At 35.0% G+C, this 24,264-nt stretch overlaps 1 protein-coding gene across 2 annotated transcripts in view; it reads left to right on the top strand.

Moving 5' to 3' along the window:
- Positions 1-24,264, top strand: part of SPOCK3 (SPARC (osteonectin), cwcv and kazal like domains proteoglycan 3) — a 187,032-nt gene that overhangs the window by 120,434 nt on the left and 42,334 nt on the right. For both annotated transcript variants that reach the window (XM_057419064.1, XM_057419063.1), the window contains exon 6: positions 15,990-16,104. In XM_057419064.1, the coding sequence (XP_057275047.1) occupies positions 15,990-16,104 (115 nt within the window). The remainder of the gene's footprint in view (positions 1-15,989; positions 16,105-24,264) is intronic.

The raw sequence follows: 24,264 nt of genomic DNA, 5'->3' as shown, positions 1-24,264 counted from the left end.
TACCCAGTCTGTTTTGGAGAAAAATTTTTGCTTCTTCATGCTGAAGTTCAGAATCCATGTGACTGCATTAGTACAGTGCTCAGGTGAAACCTGTGAGGTTGAGGGACTTTATAATGCTAAAAATAAACCAATTTGTTTAGCATCCTCTCTTAAAACTTTCTAGTACCCTTGAGGAACCCATTTTTGTCAAAAATAGGGTGCCGTAGTGCTCAGGAACTACTGTGTTCCGTTATACTGACACCGTGTCCTTCCCTAACAAAGTGTTTCTAATATAATATTCAGTGCTTCAAGAGAAATGTGGTAATAATGATAATAATGGTGATTGTTCTAGATTGAATTGACGAAGAAGCTTGGTTTATTACTTATAAAAAAAAATTCTAGATAACATTTTAAGCAAAATATTTTTATGATGCTTTCCAGGACTTAAAGATTTTAGGATTAGTATTTGCTGTGCTGAATTTTCTTCTTCCCTACAATTGCAAACTATGTCTGAATGTGTCAGAAAAGGATTGGAGTTTCCAGGAGTGACTGGCTGCTGGATTGAACCCTAAGTATCTGCTCCGAGGATGTTTTCTTCTTGGTAAAATAAAAACATCAAATATAACTAGCGCTTCCTCAACAGTTTTTGTGCTGGAAAGTTTTTATTGGAAAACAGTTTTTATTGGAAAATGTTTTTCTTCTGAGCTGAATATGTATTTATTTATAGCAAACTGCTCAAGAAGCTTAGTTTTTCTTTAAAAAATGAAAAAAAAAAGTTCTAAGCCCTACACCAGTATACCGGAGGCACTGAGCTTTGGACTTTTTGACCTAGCAGGAAAACAATTTTTTTCCAGTAATAATATGACTTAAAGTTTTAATTTAAGAATTTGAAGAGACTTTTTTTTTCATTCACGGTAATCATGTATGTCTTAAGAGCTTGAAATGTGCTTGCATCCTACTAGACATTAGATGATAGTGTTATTTAGCATTTCTTTTGTGGTTCCATGTGAAGGTAATACTTTACCTAATGTAATATAAACATCGCAGCCAGTTTTAACCTCATTGGTAATTTCTTATTTTATCATATGGGAATTCTGCATTCTAAATTGTCCTATATGCAGAAGTGACCCTTACGGTTTCTTATGGTCTGGCTTGAAGTTTTCTGCAGAAGTCTATAAATAATGCTAAAAAACTTAATGACCATAGGAGATCTGTACTAACCTGTAGATATTTACTTTCATTTCAGTGATGTTATGATTTCATACTCTGTGGTGCAGTTGAATTAAAATGTCCTTGCAAGGTTATTTCAGGAGCAGTCATTTTAAAAATTGACATAAAGATGGATATTTGTGTTCCCTTACTCCAGGCAAAGTTTAGTTTCATTGTGTCATCAGGCTCCCGTAGGATTTTATATAGCAGTTTTCTGTATTTAGAATGCATTTGCCAATGACTGTGGCAAATTGCAGAATACATTTTCTGAAAACAAGTCAGTAAATAGTATTGTAGAACACAGCCAGGCAGCTGGCAGTTATTGGATGGACGCTACTTTGGGAGTATGCCCTCCCTTTGCTGGCCAAGCCCATGCAAATGTTACTGTCAAATTCTGTAACTGTAGGTATTTCACACACATTTTTTGCTTTGGAGAGAAAAAATGTTATATAATAGGTAGGCAATGTAGAAGGAAAGGTTAACTTCTAAGTTAAACTGATCCAGTCAGGTAAGCATGTTTTGTTTCCCATTTATTTTTTCAGGCCACGCTATGTTTACTGTGTTCTCAGCCTACAGTTAGTCATATGCAGTCAGTGTAAAAGAAAAGTAGCAGATGTAAGATATTCATTATTAGCATTACAAGAATGTTGAAATAAAAACATGCTGAAATGTTGAGTGTTCAAAGTGAACATTAATTATTATGTGGGAAGAAATTCAGTATAGAGATCATGCCATGTCCTTGCCAGGGTGGTGGTAAAACGATTTTTAGTTAATAGCCTGTAAATGACACTTGTATATGTTTTACACTTGTTAGTCTAGTTTTACCTTCTGCATTTCTCTAAACTTTAGCACTTGAAAGTTTATTATTCATTTTAACGACAGAAATACTCAAGTAGTCCTGTGGCATTGGGCTTTGGTACCCCTATATGTTTGGCATAATACGTATTATCCAGGAAAACCATGGTCACTGCTGCCAAGACGGCTCTTGCAGCATTTTTCTAGCTTCATCTTTCCTGGAATTAATATGGAAATAAAAAGGATGTGGAGTACAGCTCAAATGAAGTGTTTTGTGGCAGCAACCCACCTCCTGCTGTTCCTTTACCCAGGGATGCAACTCACTGCTGTCCAGCATGCATACAGTAAAGCTGGAGTAACTGTGGAGGAGATGCTGCTGCTCAAGATTGGATGTATCTGTTGGGAAAATTCTCCCATAGTGTATATTATATTATCTCAGGGCCTTCTGAAAAAAGGCCACAAGGTAAAAAAATAGTCACACATCAGATGAATTGTCTTTTGGGTGGTTTTTGCGTATTTTAATTAACAGTTCTGATGTTTGTTTTAATAAGCTGAAATTTTCTCTCTTAGATTGAACGTGGTCAAAAGTAGTCCCACTATAACAAAATCTAACTGTAAATTAGATCAGTGAGCAACGTTTTGGTATTTTGAAAGGAAAACACCACAGAAATAAGTTAGTCTACAATATGGCCATTGCCCCATGATTTTATTCCAGAATCATCTTGGCAGTAAGTCGTATATCAATTTTTTATTAGCAACAATTTGCTCACATTGGTTTCATGTTAACAGTGAAATTGTTATGATTTTTTTTCTTCCTGCCTATGAAAACTTCATGTGATTGATGACATCCCTATAATTACCAATAAAACAATGTTTTGCAGAAATAATGGATCTAAACTACCTTCTCAGACTAAGGTGGAAAGGTTATAGAAATGCAGACAGTCAGTAAAGGGTATATTTATTCTTGATAGACTTTAGATACGTATGTGAATTTAGGTAATTTTAATATTCAGTTACCTTCTTCGGTCTCTCAAACTATGATTCCTTTTTTATTAGAAGACTGAAAGAGAGCCATTGGGTAAAATCACACTGTGGGAGGGGGGATTTTGATACTGGTTGCTTACTTTATCCAAATATTGTTTATAATTTTACGTGAAATTTCTAGATTCTCTTCTCAGGAATTCCATGTTTAACATTTTGCTTTCTAAAATCATGGCTGCCTTTATTCATTTCAGGTGTTTTAAAGACTTCACGTTAAAAATCTATCTCTTAGCAGTGTTTTTGGTATGAAACATTATTTGGAGGAAGCACTTAAAACTAAGTATCAACATTTTTAATTTTTGATGTTATTTTAAACATATTCTTATTATAAAGGTTGAATTGGTTTAAATTTACTTATGAGCTTATTGTGAGTTTTCAGGTCACATTCCTGAGATGTTGACATTTTCTTTCTACTTCAGAAAAGATTGCTAGAAAGTGGATTGGCTGAGGTACATTTACAAGTCAAAGTTGTGGACTGATAAAGAAAAAACAAACATGACCAACCTTTCTTCCACATACACACCCAAATAAAAACCTAAACAAAAAACAAATCAAACTCTCCTCAAAAAAACAACCAAGCTGAAAACCAAAGCAAACCTTCTTTTAATGAGACTGACAGGTAGCCATTGAGACAAAATGTGTCTTGCTTGTTTGATCCATGGAGTGTACTTTATCAGGACAAACTGATCTTTACGGAAATACTGGAAACTCCTTGTTTATTGTTTATATGCTTAAAAAGATTGATAAAATATCGGGAAATGAGACTGACTGGTTTGCCAGCTTCTGTCATCAATGGTTTTTGCCAATAATGCCTGAAATTTTATCTGGAACCTTAAAACAGATAGGATATTGCATTCAAAAAAAGAGAAACATGAGAGGGGTGCTTCACTTTATTTAATCAAGTTTGTCAAATAGGCTGATGCACTAGAAATTCCAAACTCTATATAGCGGTTCTCTTTTTTTATCAACTGTGTTAAAATTAAATCGCTGCTAAAGGTATAGAGATGGTATCTTAGATTACAAACTATTTTATAGAACCTTCAGTATTTTGAAATTCTGGGCAGCTCAATATATCTTAGACTAGAATGACATATTTATAATAGCAAGAATTGAATTTGGTTCCTTTTTTTTCATTTCCATAATACTATTTCCTTAATATGACATTATATATTGTGTTTCTATTAAAACATAAATAAACTTTAATACTTCTATCAAAATTAAAAAATGCTGCTTTATGGACTAGAAAATATTTTCTTAAACCTTAATCTATGTAATGCCTTTACGTTGTTTTTTTTAAAACAGTAAACAGTTTTCTCTAGAATATAAACAATCAAGGCTGGAAGGACAAACCAATAAAATAAAAGGACAAATAAGGGAAAGTAAAACAAGTGTCAGGGCTTATTAAATAATTCTTATATCACAGCAGCAGTATATAGATACAAAATAATGAACACAGAAAAAACTCAGATTCAGAACCTGTACATGAAAATCTAAAACTGGATATTAACTGTCAAATGAGACAGCCAGCAAAACAAGAAAAATCAAATTGCTTAAAGTGAACTTGAGAAGATAGCTGAAGATTCAGGTTTCTGAAACTGTTAACGTTGCATTGGAGACATCTGTACTTCTCTGGAGAGCAGTCTTTCTCTGAATGGTAGCTTTAACCAGCAGAAGTTAATCTATTGAAAACAGTATTCAAAATATCATAACTCTAAATACAGATAAAATAATCAGAATGATTTTGGCACAAGAATTCTTTTCTAGAAGGTATCTCTGTCATACACAGGCAGAAATGCATAGGACCTGGACACAGGTGCTGTCACTGGCATATTTATGCCTGTAGAGTGACGGTGGTATTAAAGAAGATGAAAGTAGCAAATGGCAGACATGAAAACTGGCTCAGATCTTGGCTCATGAAAGCATTCAAATACTACATTAATAATGCTCTGAAAGATGACCCCAAAGAGTGTGCCAGTGAAGGAGGTGGTATGGAGAATCTATGTAAAAGGAAGAAGTTTAGTGGTGAAGGGTGTATTCTATTCCCATGTCTCTGACAGCCGTACTTCCCATCCCAGGCATGTCATTCTGTTCTCCTTGGAACATTCCTTCCAATATCCCAGAAGTGAGGGAGAGCAATGGTTACCTAAATTGTCCTTGTACACAAGGCAGTAGTCCAGATACATGAGGAAATGGAAGAAAATGTAACAACAAAGACATTTCTTGTTTTGTAATAGGTATGTGAATGGGATGATTATACTTTTTTTCAGAACGCATTTGCTCTTTTTCTGTCACCAGAGTGCCATAGAAGTCAGTAAATTTATGTCCTTAAAAGTGATCATTTTCCTGAATTTATCCTGTAGGATAAAATATGTAGCCACACAATAGTACCAAAAAAAACCCAAACAACCAAATACATGTTAGCACAGCTCAGGTGTATTAAGTTTTTGGCTATAAAATAATGCAACCGAACCACAGAAAGCTATCCGGGATTCAGGTTTCTAATGGGATGCACATCCACTTTCCTCCCAAAACAATGTCACTTTAAAATATCCAAAGCCACTCTTCCAGAAATTTCTGGGTTGTGTGAGTTTCACGGCATGTTCACATCAGAACTCTGAAGCATTAATATACATCTGCCACCCTCCCTCTTAGGGGAAAAACAAGCAAGCAGGGAAAAAAAAAGGAAGAAGAAACCTTGAAGAAATGAAAAGTTGATATTCAGATATGTTCAAATGTTTTAGCCAGCTCTCAAACAGAATCCTTAAAGGGTCTCCTGAAAAAACAGTCTTTCAGGAAACTTGTCTTGTTTCTACCTTCAACAGTTTTCTTCAATGGTGTGGTTGTGATCTACCTCAGCTTCAGTCATTTCTAGCAAAGAAAAGAACCATCCAACCTGTTTATTTACATGTCCAATGACTTTTAAGATGGATGTTTTCTTCTAAATTTAAGAAAACATAATAGACCTTTCTCATACAAGTTGACAGTGCTTCTTGCTCTCTTGCTTGTTTTTTTACATTAATCTTGAGATCAAAGTGAAGCCAAGTATTTCATAACAGATGTTCTCTTGGATGGGATCCTGAGTAAATAAGGAAAATAGTATAAAAGTAAAATAACTTAAGTCCCAAAAGAAGATATCTGAACATTGATGAGAACTGAGAGGGCGACAGAGATCTGAAAAAAAATGACTGAGTATCAGAGGTAGGTCTTCTGAATGACAACAAAGTTCCAGAAAAATAAGGAACATCATAGGTCACCATGGACTTACTAGAAGAAAACTAAGTTTTGTAGCAAAATTTACCAATCTAGCTCTTCCTTCAGAGCATGGTATGTGAAGACTTGACTTTGTGTTGTCATGTTTTTAATCCATATGTGTCTGACACAGAGCAGGGAAATCTTATGTATATTTTAGAAGTCAAGTACTAACAGCAAAAGTGGAAGGATTTAGGCACAGTTCTGTATGTTTCTACAGCACATAAATCTCTTTAAGTTCAAAAAGAGATATATGTAATATAGGGAAAGCCAGCCATGCTTGGCGTATTAACTCCCAGTTGTACAACAGTATGTTCTTTCCCTGACAGGGCGAACTATTATGAATGTGGAACATAATAAAAAAATTCCTTCACTGATAGCACACACAGCCTTCTCTTTCTGACTGTTTAATAACTAGAATCTAGTACTTTGAGTTCAAATGAATTTTAGCATACATTTTTAGGTGGGTGAAAAAACAGAGTAGACAGCTGTAGAGACAATGTGATGCTAAGAAAACAGAGTGCCTGGGAGTGTCTAACTTCTGATCTCAACAGTGATTCTGTAGTTTATTGATGAAGCTTTCACCTAAATGTGAGTAACCATACAGATTTTTTTATTCCCCTTTCTCCCCCAATCCCCCCAGTTCATATAGTATAAATGTGTTAGAAATTTGGGCAGGGTAATCCAGCGTGGACTAGCTAGGTCCATTCACATTACTTTTATTACTTTCATTATTTTTCCTGTAATTGAAGAATAATGAGCATGCCCTTTAGATGCTATTTTAGCTCACATATAACTTTATAAATATTTCAGTTTAGATGTAATTAGATAAATTGGACTTGTTTAATTTGTAATGCAATCAGCCAGCATGGTTTAGGAAGCCATACCACATTAAAAATACAGTGATAATGCATGCTAATGAGCAGTAAGCAGATTCTTTTAACAAAAAATCCCATGCTTTTGCAAGCTATTTGTGTCTTTTATAAGGCTTTATAGCTTTGCCATTACTTTTACTTTACCATTGCCAATGGCTTTGCCATTACTTTTACTTTACCATTGCCAATTGCTGACAATTTGCTTGTCAGCTGAAAGCTGATTTTGCGCCAGGGTAGTGCTCAATTTTTAAGGTGATGGTTTAGGAGAATTAAATGGGTTTGCTCACATTTTAGATTTTTCTTTGAATGTTAGTTTTTCAAGTTTGAAGTTTGACCTTGAAAAATACAAAGTTTGTTTTCTCTGAAAGGTATTTCTTTTTCTTTTTTCAAGAAATTTCCTCCAAATTATGAAACTGTAATACAGGCAATGAGGTACACCAAGGATCTCATGTACATACAGTGTTGAGTGACATTCTGTGCTTCTGTAGCTTGGGTCTGCCAAAAATGATGAAAAAGTTTGAAAAAAGGAGCCTGCTGAAGTGCTGAAATTTGGACTGAATGGGCAAGAACTCTGTAAAAGAGCCAGGATTTATAGATTTTAGTGTATGTGTGTATTATGTCAGAAAGAGATTTTTTTTTAATATTAAGAATGCTTACAAGAAGCTGTGTGATTTCAAACTGCATCAGTGTTCATAATATTGGAATAAGCCAAGATCAGAAGTAATAATATAGGTAGGAGTAATATGGTTATATTTTTGTTAATCGTTTTTTTAAAAACACTAAATATTTTTTATAATTTTTTGTATTTGAAATATCTTGTTTTTTACAGAATTTATTGTCTTCAAGGAATGTTGAAATATTAATTTGGATCTGAGGTAATATATTACTTTTTTCTACACAAAAAAATGACTAGAAGCATTATTACTAATACTTTTTTAAGTTACTGGTAATCATGTTTCAAGTAGACATAGGGTTTTGTCATTTAGCATAAATTAAGCTTTACATTCTCATTTAGTGGTATAAAATGCTAGTTCACCTGTTTTCAAAATATATAGAAAAAGATGTTGAGGTATGTGTTTCCAGTAGGTGCCTAAAAACCCAGATGGCTGATTTAAAAATTAGATGGGTCCTAAGTAGGATTTACCGAAGCTCCTGAGCATCATGTATCTAAAAGCCTTTACATATGAATGCAAAGACAGGTAGGTGTCTAATTTAAGTAATCTCAGTAGGCATCTTATCTGCCTGTTTCTGTGACTTAATATGTTTTCTAGGGTGTCCAAAAAAGGCTGAATAGCTAGTTGACCTGTTTTCAGGCTTTTCTTTTTGTGCTGTTGCACTGCAGAGTGCTGAAAACAAGCAAGAGCTACAAAAGTGAACAGGAAGAAATCTTTGTATGCAGATTTTCATTTTGTCGTGTAAATTGTTTTATATAGCTCATAGCTTTGTAAATTAAGTATCGTCATTTCTCTTTCAGTCACAGAAGACTTTCTTTACTCAGGGTCTTGATTCAGTAGGCACGTTTCCTTTTGTTCTCTGCACAAAATGCTGGTTGCATGTCCTAATGGTTAATATTCTGAAATATTTTCATTTTAAATAGTAGTACTTGTGTGCTGAAAAGCTTTTTACCTAAAGTCCTATTGTTTAGGTAAGTAATACACATGATTAACAAGTTACTGACAGGAAAAAAGGCATCTATAGATCAGAATTTTTGAATTCTCCAATGCCTACTGATATTCCCTGCCTCACCTGCGCTAAATCACAATTTTTTTCTTTTGTGTACCCTGGAAGCTTGATTAGAGCTGAGTGAACAAAATTTTGTTAATATTTTTTTTTCCTTAGACTTAGATAGCATGCCCAGTTTAATTATATATGCACAAAAAAGTCATGGACTTATACAGAGTTTTCATTCAGTACAATTAAAGGTGACAGTGACCTTTCAAAGATTAAATGCTTTGTAGAGTTGTGTAATTGTTAGCTACTGGTTGTCTAAAAAGTCATTTACTAAATGCTCAGCGTTAAATGAGGTGGTGTTCTAGAAAGCATTCCTGTGTTTCATACCTCAGCACATGAAAATTTCTAAAAGACTATGTTGAATTCACACTTCACCCAATACTGCGAGGTTATGTTTATATGGTAGAAGAGGGTGTGTTGACATATCTGGACAAATTTCATTCTTTCAATATCAAGGGCTTGAAGCATGTAATGGACAGAGTACACATTGGAGATCCAGGAGAATGCACTGACAGATAGCTTCTGCTGACTTGTATACTGTAGGAGTACACCACATCTGCTTCCATCTGTCCAGTATATATAAGGTGAAGGGAAGGAAGATTTGGAGGGAGTATCTGCAGACAGCTCCTGAAGGCACTAGTGATGAGCTTCTGTTCCTTGCTTTAAGGATACATGCCATTTCTCTTGCTACTTAGCTTTAATTAGTTTAGAAGCCATTAGATATTCCTGGCAAGACAGTACTACTGAGTGAAAGTATATTGTCTTGCCACTGAGGTAATAGCGTTCTCAAAAAGGAACACAATTGACAAAATGCTGGGGAATGCCCAAGTTAATGTTGCACAAGCAACATATACTGCAGTCTTAATTATGTTGCCGTTTCTTCCACAGAGCTCTTCACTCAAAACAAAGAATGGACATTCCTCTCTCGTATCTAATCAGCAATTTGTTTTCTCTGCACTGCTTAGTACAGTCTTATATCTTTTATTATACAGTAGCCAGACAGTTAAACTAAATTTATCATCTGCTTTAATACGTCTTTATTCCCTGTAGATTTTGAGAATTCTGCAAATAGTAACTAATTTACACTGTCTCACACATAGTCCCTCTGCATGATGAGTGTTGTTTTACAGATAGAAAATGATTCTACAGACAGATGGAAACAAAACAATTATCCAGAAATTTGGATGCCCAGTTAAAGATTAGGTTTTTCATGTTTCACATTGCAAATCATTTATACATTAAATTCATTTTTCTTTCAGTTTATCTAAAAATATTTACCATGTTCCCAAATCAGATCTCAGGTTTTCAAGAGCTCAGGAGAGCACAAATACACTCAGTACCACACAGAATTTTGCTGAAGTTATCAAAGATCCATGGTCCAGCATAAGCATTATAAGCATTATTTTTCTCTTCTTACACTTGGTCTCCCTCGTTCATTCATTCATGTCTTTCAATCTCTGCAGTTAAATGAACAAGATTTATGCAAGCAATAATCTCATGACACTGGTTCATGCTCAGAGCAGGTTGTCCTATACTTCCACATTGAATAAGCTTGATGCCATCTGGTCCACCCATTTTCTCAAAGCAAGATAAACTACGCAGTTGTAATTCCTGACAGATTTATCTAATTCTGGTTGTAAAGACAATCATTAAGATTCAGTAAACTTCTCCAACAATTTATTTTAATACTTCACTACCCTTATTATTAGAAAGTCTTCCTAGCATCTAATCTGAAACTTTTCCTCAGCAATTTAAGTCAATTATTTCGTGTAACATTTGTCATGGTATTCTTTTCAGGTATCTTTCGGGTGCCTTTTACCTATTTGACAGCTGTCGTTTGAATCCTCTTTTCTCTAGACTGAACATACCTTCTCCTTGAGCTTTTTGGTGACTCCTCTATTTTCTAGTCCTCTTTTCCTATTGGAAACCCTGTTCACAAAGCTGGACTAAAGGTGCTCTATTTTAAGCACTGCCAGATCTGTGTGGAATTCTTTTACATGCTTTGTAGGTTGAAATCCTGTTTATGTGTCCTCATATGTTAGTGTTTTTAAACCCCATTCAATTGTTCATAATGATCACTAGATTTTTATTTTTTTTGATTGAAATGGATGTCTAGCCAGTTGTTCCATAGCTTGTATTTTGAACGTGATTATTATATCTAATAGTGGAACATAGCCATATTCTGTATTTAAATACATTATATTTTTAGCCTATTCCATTGAGTATTTTATTATATTCCTATTTTCTAAAGTTATTCCAGCCTCTTCCCTGCTTAGTAGGTTATCTTTTATTTCATATTCTAAGCCATTAATGAAAAGACAGAATAGTTCCAGGGTTGTGACTTACCCTTGCAAAGTCTACTCAGTGCAGCCTTTTGTTTTACCCATTTAAGTGAGCATCGATCACTATTCCCTGAGTATTACATTCAACTACTTTGGTACTCATCTTACAGTATAAGCACACAAATAGCATACTTTTCAGTAGGGTTTACCAGGTTGGAATGTAAAGGCGTATGACATGCCTTGATAAAATCAAGGTATTTGCTGTCTAGTATATCTGTGTTTTCTAGATGTTTGTCCATAGAGTGAAACTAGAACTATTATGATTTGCCTAATAAAACCCTATAGCGTAGTCCATCTCCTTCCAGGTGCTCAGAAATCAAAAGCTGGTTTTTTTTCTATGTAATTTCTGAGAACAGCTTTTCCTTCCTTTTTTTTTTTTTTAATTTTATTAATCTTTCATGCATTTCCAGTCCAATGGTGCATATTCTGTCCTTCACAGTTTCTCAATGGCTGCAAGTATGCCTAGCCAGCTCAAGTGTTCAAAGATATAAATATCAAATTCAGCTAATTTGAAAACCTCTAGACTGTACAAATATTCTTTGAATATCCTGGAGATTTTACCTAGCTGTATATGTGACACTTGTGCTGACTTACTACTCCTTTTTATAGAGTGTTCCTATGTATCTGAAGTCATCAGAAGCTTTTCCCAAGTCACAGTTTTTTTCAGTGTCCTCCCCATATATTAATGTCATGCACACTGTCATTCATATTTGAAAAATTAGTCAGTTGTTCACGGGACTATCATTTGGGGTTTTTCTGAAGGTAACCATGTATATATGGAAATGTGTGATATTCACGTGGAACTTGGTGAATATCACACCAAATATTACAAATACCACACCATATTACAAATACAAGGGAAGTTGGGATTATTTAGAACTTCATGTAATAAATAAAGTGTATCCTGACCTTGTATTCATGCCAATCAAATGCACACAAAAATAATAGTACTTTCCCCTTGTATTTTATTGTTTTCATTATATGCTATGGAAGACTAAGTGGGTGTTGTTTTTTTTTCAATTTGGGAGCAGACTAGGCTCTATATGTATAATATCCAGAGATCTGTTGGAAACCTTTCAGAGGTAGCTACTTTGGAATGGAAGGTGGCAGAGCTTAATAAAATGTATCACTGTCATTTAATCTTTCCAACTCTATAACAGGTAGTTCTAAGAGCAGAGCTCATGTATCTCAAAATAACATACAGTGTTATTGTTTCAGAAATGTAACTGTTCTCATCTTTAATAACAGTAAAGCTGCAAGAAACCTGTCTAAAAATGACATATATGTTCTTGCCACAGATTTTAATTGCTTGTCTCTAGTTCACTAAACAACTACCTTAGGCAAATGTTGAAGACTGTCAAGTCCATTTAAGACTGAACAGGTTTTCAAACAGGCAGAATATGAGTAAAGAAATTGCATTTTTCTGTGGGATGCTTGACAGTACATAAATGAAGAATTTTTCATGCTGAAATATATTGCCAAGAGACCCTGACACGGTACTTATTCTTTGTCTGTACTGAAATGATTTATTCCTTTTTTAAGCACTTTTCAGCATATTTCTCTGAAGTCAGAAATACTTACTCTTCTGTCTTGAAACAAAATGTGGGCAAATTCCAAGAGTTGAGGCATGCTTAGAATCAAACGTACAAATGAGACATGGTGAAATTCCAAGGTGGAAAACTAGTATGCTAAGGGGAAAGGGAATTCAAGAGCAGGAGGAAAAAATCTAGATATATTCAGAAGTAAAATGGTATTTTTTTCACGCATATAAAGGATTGTGATGAAAGTAGCACAAGCAGTTAAAAGTTTATAAAACCAGCATAAATAAGGAATATTGTGAAATACAACAGTTGGATTTCTTGCAAAATTCGTAATGTTCTCTGCATATAGAAAAGTCACTAATAAAGACAAATAAATTGGAATTATTTTATTCCTATACATAACATAATAGTTCATATATTTTTCTGCTCTTTAACCTCTTCAGGTATTTCCATGGTAAAACAAATTATTTCATCACTGTTCCAAACACTCTCCTTTATTCTCATTATGTCCTCGTATTGTGTATGCCACAGTTTTCTTTTTCTGTGGACTTTTTTAGGTTGTTGCTTGCTCTTCTGCCAGTTTGAGAGTAATGCTGAGGGAAGTCTGGCCCACCTTTATTTAGCTGAGCTGCATTTGCAGTATCCCAGTGTACTGTTTATTTGGACAACAGGCAAAAGAGGTTTGAGCCAGAGTTATATTGCTGGTGTCATTAGCTGCTGATACAAAATTCTCAAAACAGCCTCTCGTTTCATTCCTGACTTATACAAACATCAGGATTTTGCTTTGTTTCTAGAGACAAGGAATCTGTCTCTGCTGCCTGCCTGTCCATAAAATGAATTCAGTGAGTGTAAAATGTTAGCATACCTGTGAATGGGAGTACTGGTTTGGAAGTGTTATGTGCTGACATTGTACTCACTAACTTCAGTATCAGTGCCTGTGGCAGGATTCGTGCATTATATTTTTGTAGCATGGAAAAGGGTAATGTTACTTGCAAATACTACAGAGTGGACAACTTTAAAGAAAAATAAACCGAAAGGACTAAGCTTACAGCTCATCATTAGCTGCAGCAGCTTTGAAGTATTTACTAGTTTCTTCAGCAACATTTGAGCGAAACAGAAGCACTGGATTTTGTAAAAAATGTCTCAAGGAAAGGATTAAAGAAATGTTAAAAAAAAAAAGTATTCCTTTGTTTTGCACTCATATGCTGATCTCAGTAAAATAAACCTGAAATGGGTTTTATATGTCCATTTTTGATGTTTTAAAAGTGGTGATTTCATTAAGTTCAGTCTCCCAACAGGTGTAATCAAAGCCTAAAGCACAGGTATTTGTAGGTTTGACTCCTTAAGCTACTAAGATTGAATAGTAAAAATTCTCAGATCTTAAAAGGGGAAGATATCTCTTTTTAACAGAAATACCTATTAAATTTGTATTTGTGAACCATTCTACTAACTTTGAAGATTGTTTCAGGTATTAAAATATGAATTGTCATGCACTGCCTGGGAATAGGTCTGGTGGGCATCATAGCTAATGCAAGTACTCCCTTGTCCAGTCAGGTTAATTGTGCAGGGATACGAAAGGTATTCAGTTTTTTCATAATCAGCTTATGCAGAGCTGTTTGCTTTGCTTCAATTTTCTGGTCCTTTAAGAGGTACTGTTGCTCTTCATATAGATTTCAATTGGAGCAGATCTGCTGTTGTGATTTTTTTTTTTAGATTATTTTAGCTTTGTTATCCTTTAACCATGCCTTTTCAGCAAAAGGTAGCACAGTCAGAACTGAACTATAATAATGATTTTATGTAAATACACCAAATTTGAGGTATTCTTTTCTCTCCTAAAATGTCTTCCTTTTGGTATTGCCAGTGGTGCAAAAAGGTATTTCAATACAGTGATGTGGTACGGCTTGTGCTAGGTAGAGAGCTGCATGACAGTGTTACGGGGTTAGAAGTCTGACTGCGTAAAAGGTGGAGATAGTTCTGTAAATTCACAGTGTTCTGTGATCTCTGGTCTGCATACTTTTGGAAACCTCAGGTGCAGTCTTTCAGGAGGCTCCTTTATTCTTATATAGCTGCAGTACTCCTCCTCCCTTCTCTCTTTTTTCCCCCCTCCACTCCCCCCCCCCCCCCCCCCCCCAATTTGAGAAGAGACAGAGCAACTTTAACTTTAGGGTTTGCCAGAAATACTGATAATTGTGTAATGGAATTGCAGTAAACAGAAGTTAGATACCCAAGCATAAGATGAGTCAGGGGAATATAAGGCGCAAAGTCTGGGGAGATTGGTCTTCTGAAGTGTTGAGATGCATAGAATGTCAGTATTTTCGTTACTTGCACTGGTTTTCTGACTATGCTTACCTAACTAATGAGACATCTTCCATCTTTTATTCAAGGATGAAGTGTTCTCCATAACCATCTCCTCCTGTCCTTTTCTGAAAAAGCTCTTTGTAGATATTTAACTTTTTTTTCTCTCCCCCACTCCATTTGGAATTGTGGGGTTTTTTTTTAATATTACATTGGCAAAGCATCCGTCAGAAAGTTCTTTATATCAAGAACTTTTCTTTTGGAATAAATTCAGCTTTTCAGTAGGAATTGCAATGCTTACAAAAATGTTATTTTCTATGTACATGGTCTTTAACTGTTACTTTTATATGTTTGAAACAACAATTCCATTTCATGGTTAGATTTAATTATTATATGGTTTCTGAATTGGAGCTGTAAGTAAACAGATCAGAGCCATACAAATTAAATCTTTTTTTATATTGGGAAAGGCTATCTGTCGCTGTGCAGAATTACATCAGGCAAAGCTTGTGTATTATGCTTTTTGCTGCTGTCATTTTAAAGGTAGAAATTAAGTGATAAATTCTGTAACAATTCACCTGCTTTTTTTACTAATATTGAATTTTGTTGCCTTGTTTTATTTGTTCATATAATACAAATAAAAAACAATGCAGTCTACTTCATTTAACATGCATACTCAAATCAGTCTAACACCGCAAGTGCATACATGCCTGAGTTGAGCTGGAAACTGTAGCCAGCTGAGGGAACAAAAACTTTGTAGCTTTATCTAATCTAATTCTTGATACAAAGATAGCATATACTGCGGAATTCTCCTATCATCTGTATCTGCGGAGAGTTAAGCACTTCATGAAAGATTGCTTCAAAATACTTAAAGAGCTATGATTTTTATTATAAAAGATGTTTACGTTAATGATATTCATTCTCTCTCCTTACAGTGCAAATTAGACTATCAAGCGTGTGTCTCAGGAAAACGAATCTCAGTGAAGTGCGAAGGACGTTGCCCTTGCCCTCCTGACAAATCCACAAATGAAGGCAGAAATGGTAGGAGAGGTAAGTGATGGCAATTTGTACAATATTTTTAACAGCTTGTTTCTAGAAGGAAGTAAGATTTTTGCTTAAGAACAGTAAAGTAATCTCAAACACTGATTATTGTTGAATAAAACCAGCTTTATTTTGTTCAAGGATGTTTTCTTTGCCATGGGTTTTGAAATGTGCCTCCAGTAAAATACTGCTGTATTTTTCAAGTGCAGCAATTGTAGTATGAGATATTATTGTTCTTTTTTACTCTAATACTCCTCAAGCTGCATATGGCTGTACATAAGACAAAAAAAAATACATTCCTGGCTCCTCAGTGTTTTCAACTGAATATTCAAGAAAATGAAGTATGACGGAAAAAAGGAAACTTAAAAGACCTTGTTACTGCTCAGAGGAGCAAGCAGTTGCACTTAAACTGTGGAACTATTAGTAAAGGCTGTCATACAAAAGTGAGTTTATCTTTGAAAAGGGTTTGGTAGGAATAAATCAGCTTCCTTTTGAACCATGCATGAGATTAGGCTGCTGGAAAATACAGTTGTTTTGCACTGCTTCTTAGCCATTGCAAATGGAGAAAAAAAATTGTGGCCAAGTGGGTTTGTATTTAAGTGACTCCCAGATGTCTATAGAAAGTTGTTGTTAAACATCTTTGCCGTCTTTGGTGCTCCAGCATAGAGAGCTATCATGGCATGAGGTTTTAGGCCACCATGGATCTGAATTTGCCAAGAGCAGCGTGACTGAGATGACCACTGCAAGCATTGAGCTGTGTGCAGACATACAAGTCAATTAAAACTACTCTGAAATACTCCTTTAGGTCAAGTTTTTGGCCTTCAGCAGTATCATTGATTGTGTAATCAAATATTAATTGAATGTGTAATTAAATATTCCCTATGCTATAACCCCTCTGCAAAACAGTACAGCCTTGAGATTTTTTTTAAAGCATTAATTTACAATTTCATGTAGTACCAATAAATAAATAGATAGATCTGTCATCTGCTTATATTGCCAGCCTGAATGAAAAACACTTGACGACCCATGGTTAATGTGGCCCTTTTGATAGCACATGTAGTATAACATTAATGCAGTTGCAGTTTTTTGCATCTTTGGCATAGATGAGGGGATATCTGCTTAACAGTGGGCATGAAATAAAATGAAGGTAATGAGCTGAGAAGCATCTCTGTGAGTAGTAGCCTTGTCATTGTCCACTGTTGTTTTTTTAATGTGGTATCATTTTCCTTATTTTTTACCAAAATAAAATTAACGTTTTCTCTGCTGGAAGCTGGTTCACCTGATGCAGTTGTGTTTTGTCTTTGTGTGTGTTCTTTCAAGTACATTCTTTTTTTGGTACTCCTGTATTTAACACTGAAAACAATCAATAGACAAATTTTATTTGCTTCAACAAAATTGAATTGTTTTTAATTAGGAATTAACTCCTAGGAATGAACTCTTCTTGAAGATTTATACTGCCAAGGGACCAAGATTACTTTTGCTTAGTTATGTAAAAGAGAAAGAAAAAAAGATCCTGTATGGGTATGGGAATTAACACTATAATCCCATCCTCACAGATTGTCAGGGCAAGCGAAATACAGGGCTTTTCCACTACTACATTTTACTGCAACACTGAAATTTGAATATAATTTCTTTACAAGGCCAAAGGCCAGGAGGCATGAGAAATATGAGTAAGCTAAGTATCACTGCTGAAATATCATCCATTATAGTAACAAAATACAAAATTTGGTTTAACTCTTGTTTTAAGAATATAATCATACTCTTTAAATGGAACTCCGTGAAGTGTTCTAGGCTGCATGTGCACATCAGTTATCTTGAATCCAAAAATGAAAGGCCTAAGAAGTTTATCTGGAGCTAGCTGTATAACTTAGTAAGAAAACAAATGAGAAAAAAGGACACAATAAAATAAATATCTTTCTTCATCATATTTTTGTTTTGTTTTTAGTTTTGAGACAGAAATGGGTAAAACTGTAAACTTCAGCAGGTGCTCCAATATTTTTTCAAAAGAGAAATGAAGAAGAAACAAGCTTAGTGTACTGACATAAAGTCTTGAGGCAGTATTGGAGTGAAGGATCACCCAAAGTTCGAAATAAACGAAGATGGGAAGAGTGGGATGACTTAGGGAGTTGCTTAGAAGCAGAATGAGAAAGAAAGGAAAATCAGAAAGAATGGGAGGCACCATCACTAGTGATAGAGATGTTAATTAAGAGACAAGTGAGGAAGCACTTGCAGGACCCTATCTTATTTTCCAAGCCTAGCCATTGTTCCATGTGCTATTTTTGTCCTAATCTCCTTCAAGTATGTGCCCGGATTTGGTCTATCCAGGTCACTGGCTTGCACAGTTGTGCATGTAGGGATTTCCCTGAGCTGGAATGTGCAGGTCTTTATTTTCCTAAGCTCTTCTGAGTCTTTTTTTACAGTGGTTATGTGGAAGCAGAAACTAAGAAGGCTTTTGTGTACTGTGCCCGTATTGTGAGACTGGGGAGACCTCTGTCTCATTGACAGTGTCTGGGTACCATTTTGTGCTCCAAATAGCAGTTACGATCTTTTGCCTATTGTAGAATACTATGTTTTTGCTAGTCCTGCTGTTCAGTCTTATGGATAAGAGCAAATATGCATGATGCAAAGTGTAGACTTACCAATTGCATCACTGGAAAAGGAGATGAGATCAGTCAATGGGGTAAATGCAGAAGTTGTGCTCATTTTTAAGGACGCACAAAGTCCTGTTAACTTTAAGACTTTGCACACCTCATCGTGTTTTACCTTCTGGCAACTCAGATCACCCATCCTTCCACCCATCCCCAGCTGCCCAGAAAACAAGCACCAGATCAGTCCTCTTTCTGCTTCTTTTTGGGTATAAAGGATGCTTAGCTTCTGGTTTCAGCTATCTAAAATAAATAGGAACTCGTAAACCTGCCATCTGCAGTGAAGCTCAGCCTATTCTGTAACTATTAACCGGCAAGACAGAATAAACAAGAACCTGTAGCGCATCTGGATACTGAAATTTGTTTAAGAACAGATGAGATAAGAGCTTTTACTCAACTTGATTTCATCTCTTGCACCCACTCTCTCACCCTCCCACCCAGCACTGCATTCACTAGATCTCAACTTATCTTCCAAGTAGGGAGGTCACTGCTGACCTGGGACAGTCAGGCAAAAAATCATGTTGGTTTCTGCCATGCAGCTGCACGCAGTGCATATTGGGTGTTTCTGGCAATGGTTCTTTGGAGTTTCCCTGCATTTGGGTGAAAGCATCTCACTGATATCCGGGATCTCTCTTCATTTCCAGAATCTTTCCATCAGCCAGGATTTTAAATGTCTTCTTTCAGAGACCCCTTCTTCTTTCTAGAAAGCCATTCTTCTTCCAGGACCCATCCTTCCAGCCCCTAGTACCCGCACTATCCTTGCCCTGATTTTCCTAATGTAAATAGTTTGTATGTGGAGACACAATGCATAATCAGTCTCCTGTAATTTCCATTCTGTGTCAGTTTATTTAATGAAGAATTCAGGAAATGCAACTTATATCAGAATTTACACAAGTCCATACCAATTGCAGCTAAGAAGTAGTGACCTTATGCTTGAGGGTTCAAAGTTCAATTTTAAGACATCCACAGACCTACTAACTACCTGTTAGTGTTCACATTTAAAACTATTCTTTCACATACTGCAGTAGCACATTTATTTGAAGCTTTGTTACATTTTTTTAGTAATGTACAATTCACCAACCTACATCTATTCTTTCAGTAATTTAAAGTAAATTAAAGTAAAAAAAATTACATTACAAAGCTTTTAACAATTGGCTATTTTGACTTTATTTAAATATTTCCTTTCAGCTAATTTGAGATTAAATTATTAACAGCAAAATTTCTTTTAGAAAATTTAGGTGACAACGATAGAGAAGTAGAGGTGAAGGAGATAAGGCTTTTCTATTGAAATGTTTTCTTGTCTCATTAACAGATTTTAATTTTCCTTAATTTGTTCCCATTAAAAAGATGGGGTTTAGAACAAAAATAGTTTTATTGAGTGCTCTTCTGTCATTTGGCACTTTTTCCTAATTTAAACTTATTTTTTTCTTCCACTGTGTCTTCTAGTCCACTGCTGATTCATGTTTGATTTGCACTGAATTGTTTTGAAACCTCTGAATAGACACTCAAATGGACAAATTTGTGTAATATAAGTACATATTGCCAGCATTCTTCAAAGAAAAAAAATATCAAGTTTTAAAATCTGATTGAAAGAATGAGGTTGTGGGTGAGTTTTTTCGAGTTCTTAACTGATTTCAGGGCTCTGGTATGCTAAACCTATTAGAAAAAAAAGAAAAAAAAAGAGCTATTGAATTTTGTGATCTTAATGGCTGGAAAACAGCTAGAACAAAAAGTTGAGCGAATGTGTTCACAACTGAACTTTCTGCTTCACAATAATGTTTTATTTTGCAGATTAATATATTCAAAATATTTTCTCAAGTGCATGAGCTTCTTTTGATGTTAAAGAACATCATTAATGACTGTTGCAATTGCCTAACAAGCACAGTGGTACCTTGGCATGATCCCAGATGCATTGTCTTGCTTTTTAGTTTGTTCAGTGTTGCTTTTGATATTTTGAGCTTCTAACAAAATGCATTTCTCTATAGCAGTGTACTCATATTCTGAAATAAGTGTTGACAGTCCATTTACTGAACATGACATACTAGCTTTAAATCTGTTACAATTTATATTTTTTGAGTATATATTGAAATGGTCCTCATTCATAGATAGCAGATGTTGCTTCGTTCCTTGCATTGTATGTGATATAATTCAAAAGATATGATAAAAACCTTTAGTGAATAAAGCTATCCTCAGAAATGTTTTTAACAAGAGCCTCTAGATATATAATGGAAAGTTCGGGTTTTCTTCTCTTTCAGCATGAATGAAAAGGGAAAAAGAAACCCCACCTCGAACCTATTATAAAGGTTACACAAACCTTTCTACTTCAGGGTTCAACTTAGTTCAGTGAGTTTGGCAGCTCTAATTATAATGCAATTACTCTGAAAATATGTCTGACCCACTGTCAAGTCTTACACCACATTGACTTCTCCTACTAACTGTAGTCTTCTGTTAATTTCTGCAAAAGTTTAATAAGTATCTTGTTATATAAACGTGGAAAAATAATCCTGAATATCCTTTAGGCTTTACTAGAGAGAAAATTGTATACCAGTAAGCTTAAGTAAGAGCTTGCTAGATGCGAATGCTTGAGTACATGCCTCACCAAATAAAGTCAGAATTTGATTTATGATGTTCATGGCCTAAGCTGTAGTTAGAAAAAAAAGATAAGAGGGAAAATCAGTATATTATGTAATCGCCAGGCAATTTATTTTTGCATTAAATAGATGAGACGTCTTTACCTGTTTGTATGCTTTCATGTTTAGGCCTGGCAAGCATTAAAATGTTACTTGGTTTAGTTTGCAAAGTGCATTTGCTTCTTAGTTTGTATCTTGCATGGTCTAGAAGGCCAGGTTTATTAAGAGGTTTTGTTAATTTAGAAGGAAGAATGAATGTCAGCAGCAAAATCCTCAGAGTTTTTAATAGCAAAAAAATATTAGTTCAAGACATTACAGGAAAAAAATATGGACAAGTAATTTTTGCTGTGATTTAATTCTTGTGGTATAGGTCCATGAGAATTAAATAACAGCAAGAACTATGTTGTCTTTTTTCTACATGAAGAAATAAGGTAATCTGGGGAATGAGAAATAAAGACTTAAAATGTTAACTGTGTTTACTTCTCAAATATCATTTAATGTAATATATATGAGGCTTATATATGTATAATCCCTTACATTTTCCAGCTGACTGAAAAAAGCAGTTCTGACTTATACGGGATACTGGTTAACAAGTCAGGGTAGGACTGTCGTGAGCCAAGATTTGGATTCATCTGTAATCTGTTGAAATTTACCTTGTTTCCAGTCTTAATATTTCCTTGTATTTCTTTTTTACTAACATTGTACTTACTACTAGCTGAGGTATGTCAGATTAATGATCTTAGATGGGTAAATATTTCTTAGGACAGTAAAGGTTTGTGGACTGAGGAGTTTTATACCCACCTTTCAGAAAATAAAAAGGAAGGTCCCAGCGAGCAGCCTTCTCTGTGATCAGCTGTAGCATTTAATATCTCAAAAGCTGCAGGATAATGCAGAAGGAATTTATCAGTTTCAGAAATAAAATTGTTAAAAATCCATTCAGAAACTGAGACAGAAAGAGGTTATTCACTCTGCCTTAAATGTTGCTGCATTTATTGCATCACTGTGGACATTTTCTTTTGTTTCTCATTTACTTGGTGTATAGGTTATATAAAGGCCTATTGAGTAAGTAAAAAAAACCAAAAAATGTATAAGAGAGTAGTAACAGTTAAAACCTTCAAGACACGAGATGGTGCTGACAAATGGTTTTGGTTATTTTTTCTTGCCTGGACCAATACCTGGGGTGTGCTTCTTCATTGTCACAGTACGCTCACTAAACTTGTTTGGAATGCCAGGGCAGCAGGTGGGTATATGGCTAACAACTCTATGGTCAAAGACTTTCCAATGGTATCTGAGAAAAGTGTCAGTTGACATGAATTTGCTTTACTCTAGAGTACATACATTGTGAAAGTTTAATTTTCCTTAAATCCAAAAAGCTTGACAGAGTGCCTGTCTTTTATGTTCCTGACGAGCTACACTAACACTGTGATAAATGTGTGCCAAGATATATAGCCAAGATACATAGCCAAGATCCTGGTCTCCCAAACAGTCTGTTTCAAATATTTGGCTGATGTGTGCTGCAGCATCCTCCTGTATTGTGTCTTTGTATATCTTTTTAATGGAAACAATTCTGCCCTGACACACAGTAAAGATACATCTGGGACATGCAGTCATACCCAAAAGCTCAGAATCAGTTGAAGTTCTTGCAGGCTAGATGAAAAAAGCTGTAACGTGGGTAAAATAAGTAATATCCATTTTCATTAGCTACTAAAATAGAAGAATTTGCTCTCAACAGTTTTTGAGTTAATTTTTAATAAATACTGTGGTAAGAGCTCACTTGAGATATTTTCACTGAAATAACAGAGGTACACTTATATTAATGAACAAAAAAAAAGGATTCTCTTTTTCTGATCGTCTGTGGAGTACTATAGAGGTAACATAAGAAGCTTCTACTCTTTGAATCTAAGCCTTTGGCAGAAAGAAGTTGAAGAGGCAACTTTGCATGCTGAAACTATTTTCAGTTAGCATATCTCAAAGACTTTAATCATAGAATATAGCTGCTCTCTCAGCTGCATCCTATTTTATACTGAATACTGCCGAATTGTTAATTGCTATGGAGAGGTGAGGATAAGTAATAGCAGGATTAAAGAGACTGTGGATTCTGTTTCATGTTGTGTGCATCAGTGCTTGAAAAACAAATATAGGGACTCTTTTTAAACAAATAGCAAAACAGCACTCTCCCAAATCCTCTTATTTTGTTTACATAGCAGCATCTTCTCAATACATGATCTCAGCCACTCTTCATACAATACAGGTATAGATGCCAAAAAAGAGCTTTTGTTTTGTTTGTGTTCAAAGAGAACACTGAATGGTTTCTAGATCTCACAAATAAAGAGATTTAGGGCCCAAAATAACATTTGTGTTAACTCCTTAATCTCTACTTTGTATTATTACCTTTCAAGGACAGATAGTACTGTTTTGTAATTCCCCTTTTCTCTTCTGCAAGATTAAATCCAGGACATCAGTAAAATAACATCCATATCCAAACATCCAACATACAGTAGACCAATTATTAGGCCTGTTATTGTCGGTAAATATGTCGGTAATTAATTATGGTGCAGCCAGGAGAAGCCATTTATATGAGACAGCAAATTTCCCATCTGTAAGATGAAGAAGTTCTTGCCATGTGGTCAAGGGTAAAATTTAACATTCAAACCTCAAATAAGAAAAAAAGAAGAGGCTACATAAAATTATTGTTATGTTATAGTGCTGTTCAGGGTTACTTATAAATACTTATGTTAGTATGATTTAAAATATTTCCTAAAGATTTAATTATAGCTGCTAATTTTACGCTGCCATGCTTCTATGGAAAATAAGTTGACTTGCCTATAAAAAGAAGTACAAAGAGAAGCATGCCGGCTTTCATCATGGAGAAACTACTCTCAGTTGTTAACTTT

The sequence above is a fragment of the Pezoporus wallicus genome, unplaced genomic scaffold (assembly GCF_028554395.1).
Source record: "Pezoporus wallicus isolate ANWC-B61680 ecotype Strahan unplaced genomic scaffold, APGP_CSIRO_Pwel_v1 contig_2384, whole genome shotgun sequence".
NCBI classification, from domain to species: domain Eukaryota; kingdom Metazoa; phylum Chordata; class Aves; order Psittaciformes; family Psittacidae; genus Pezoporus; species Pezoporus wallicus.
Note: the sequence above shows the minus strand (reverse complement) of the source record. Positions and strands in the feature narration are given on the sequence as shown.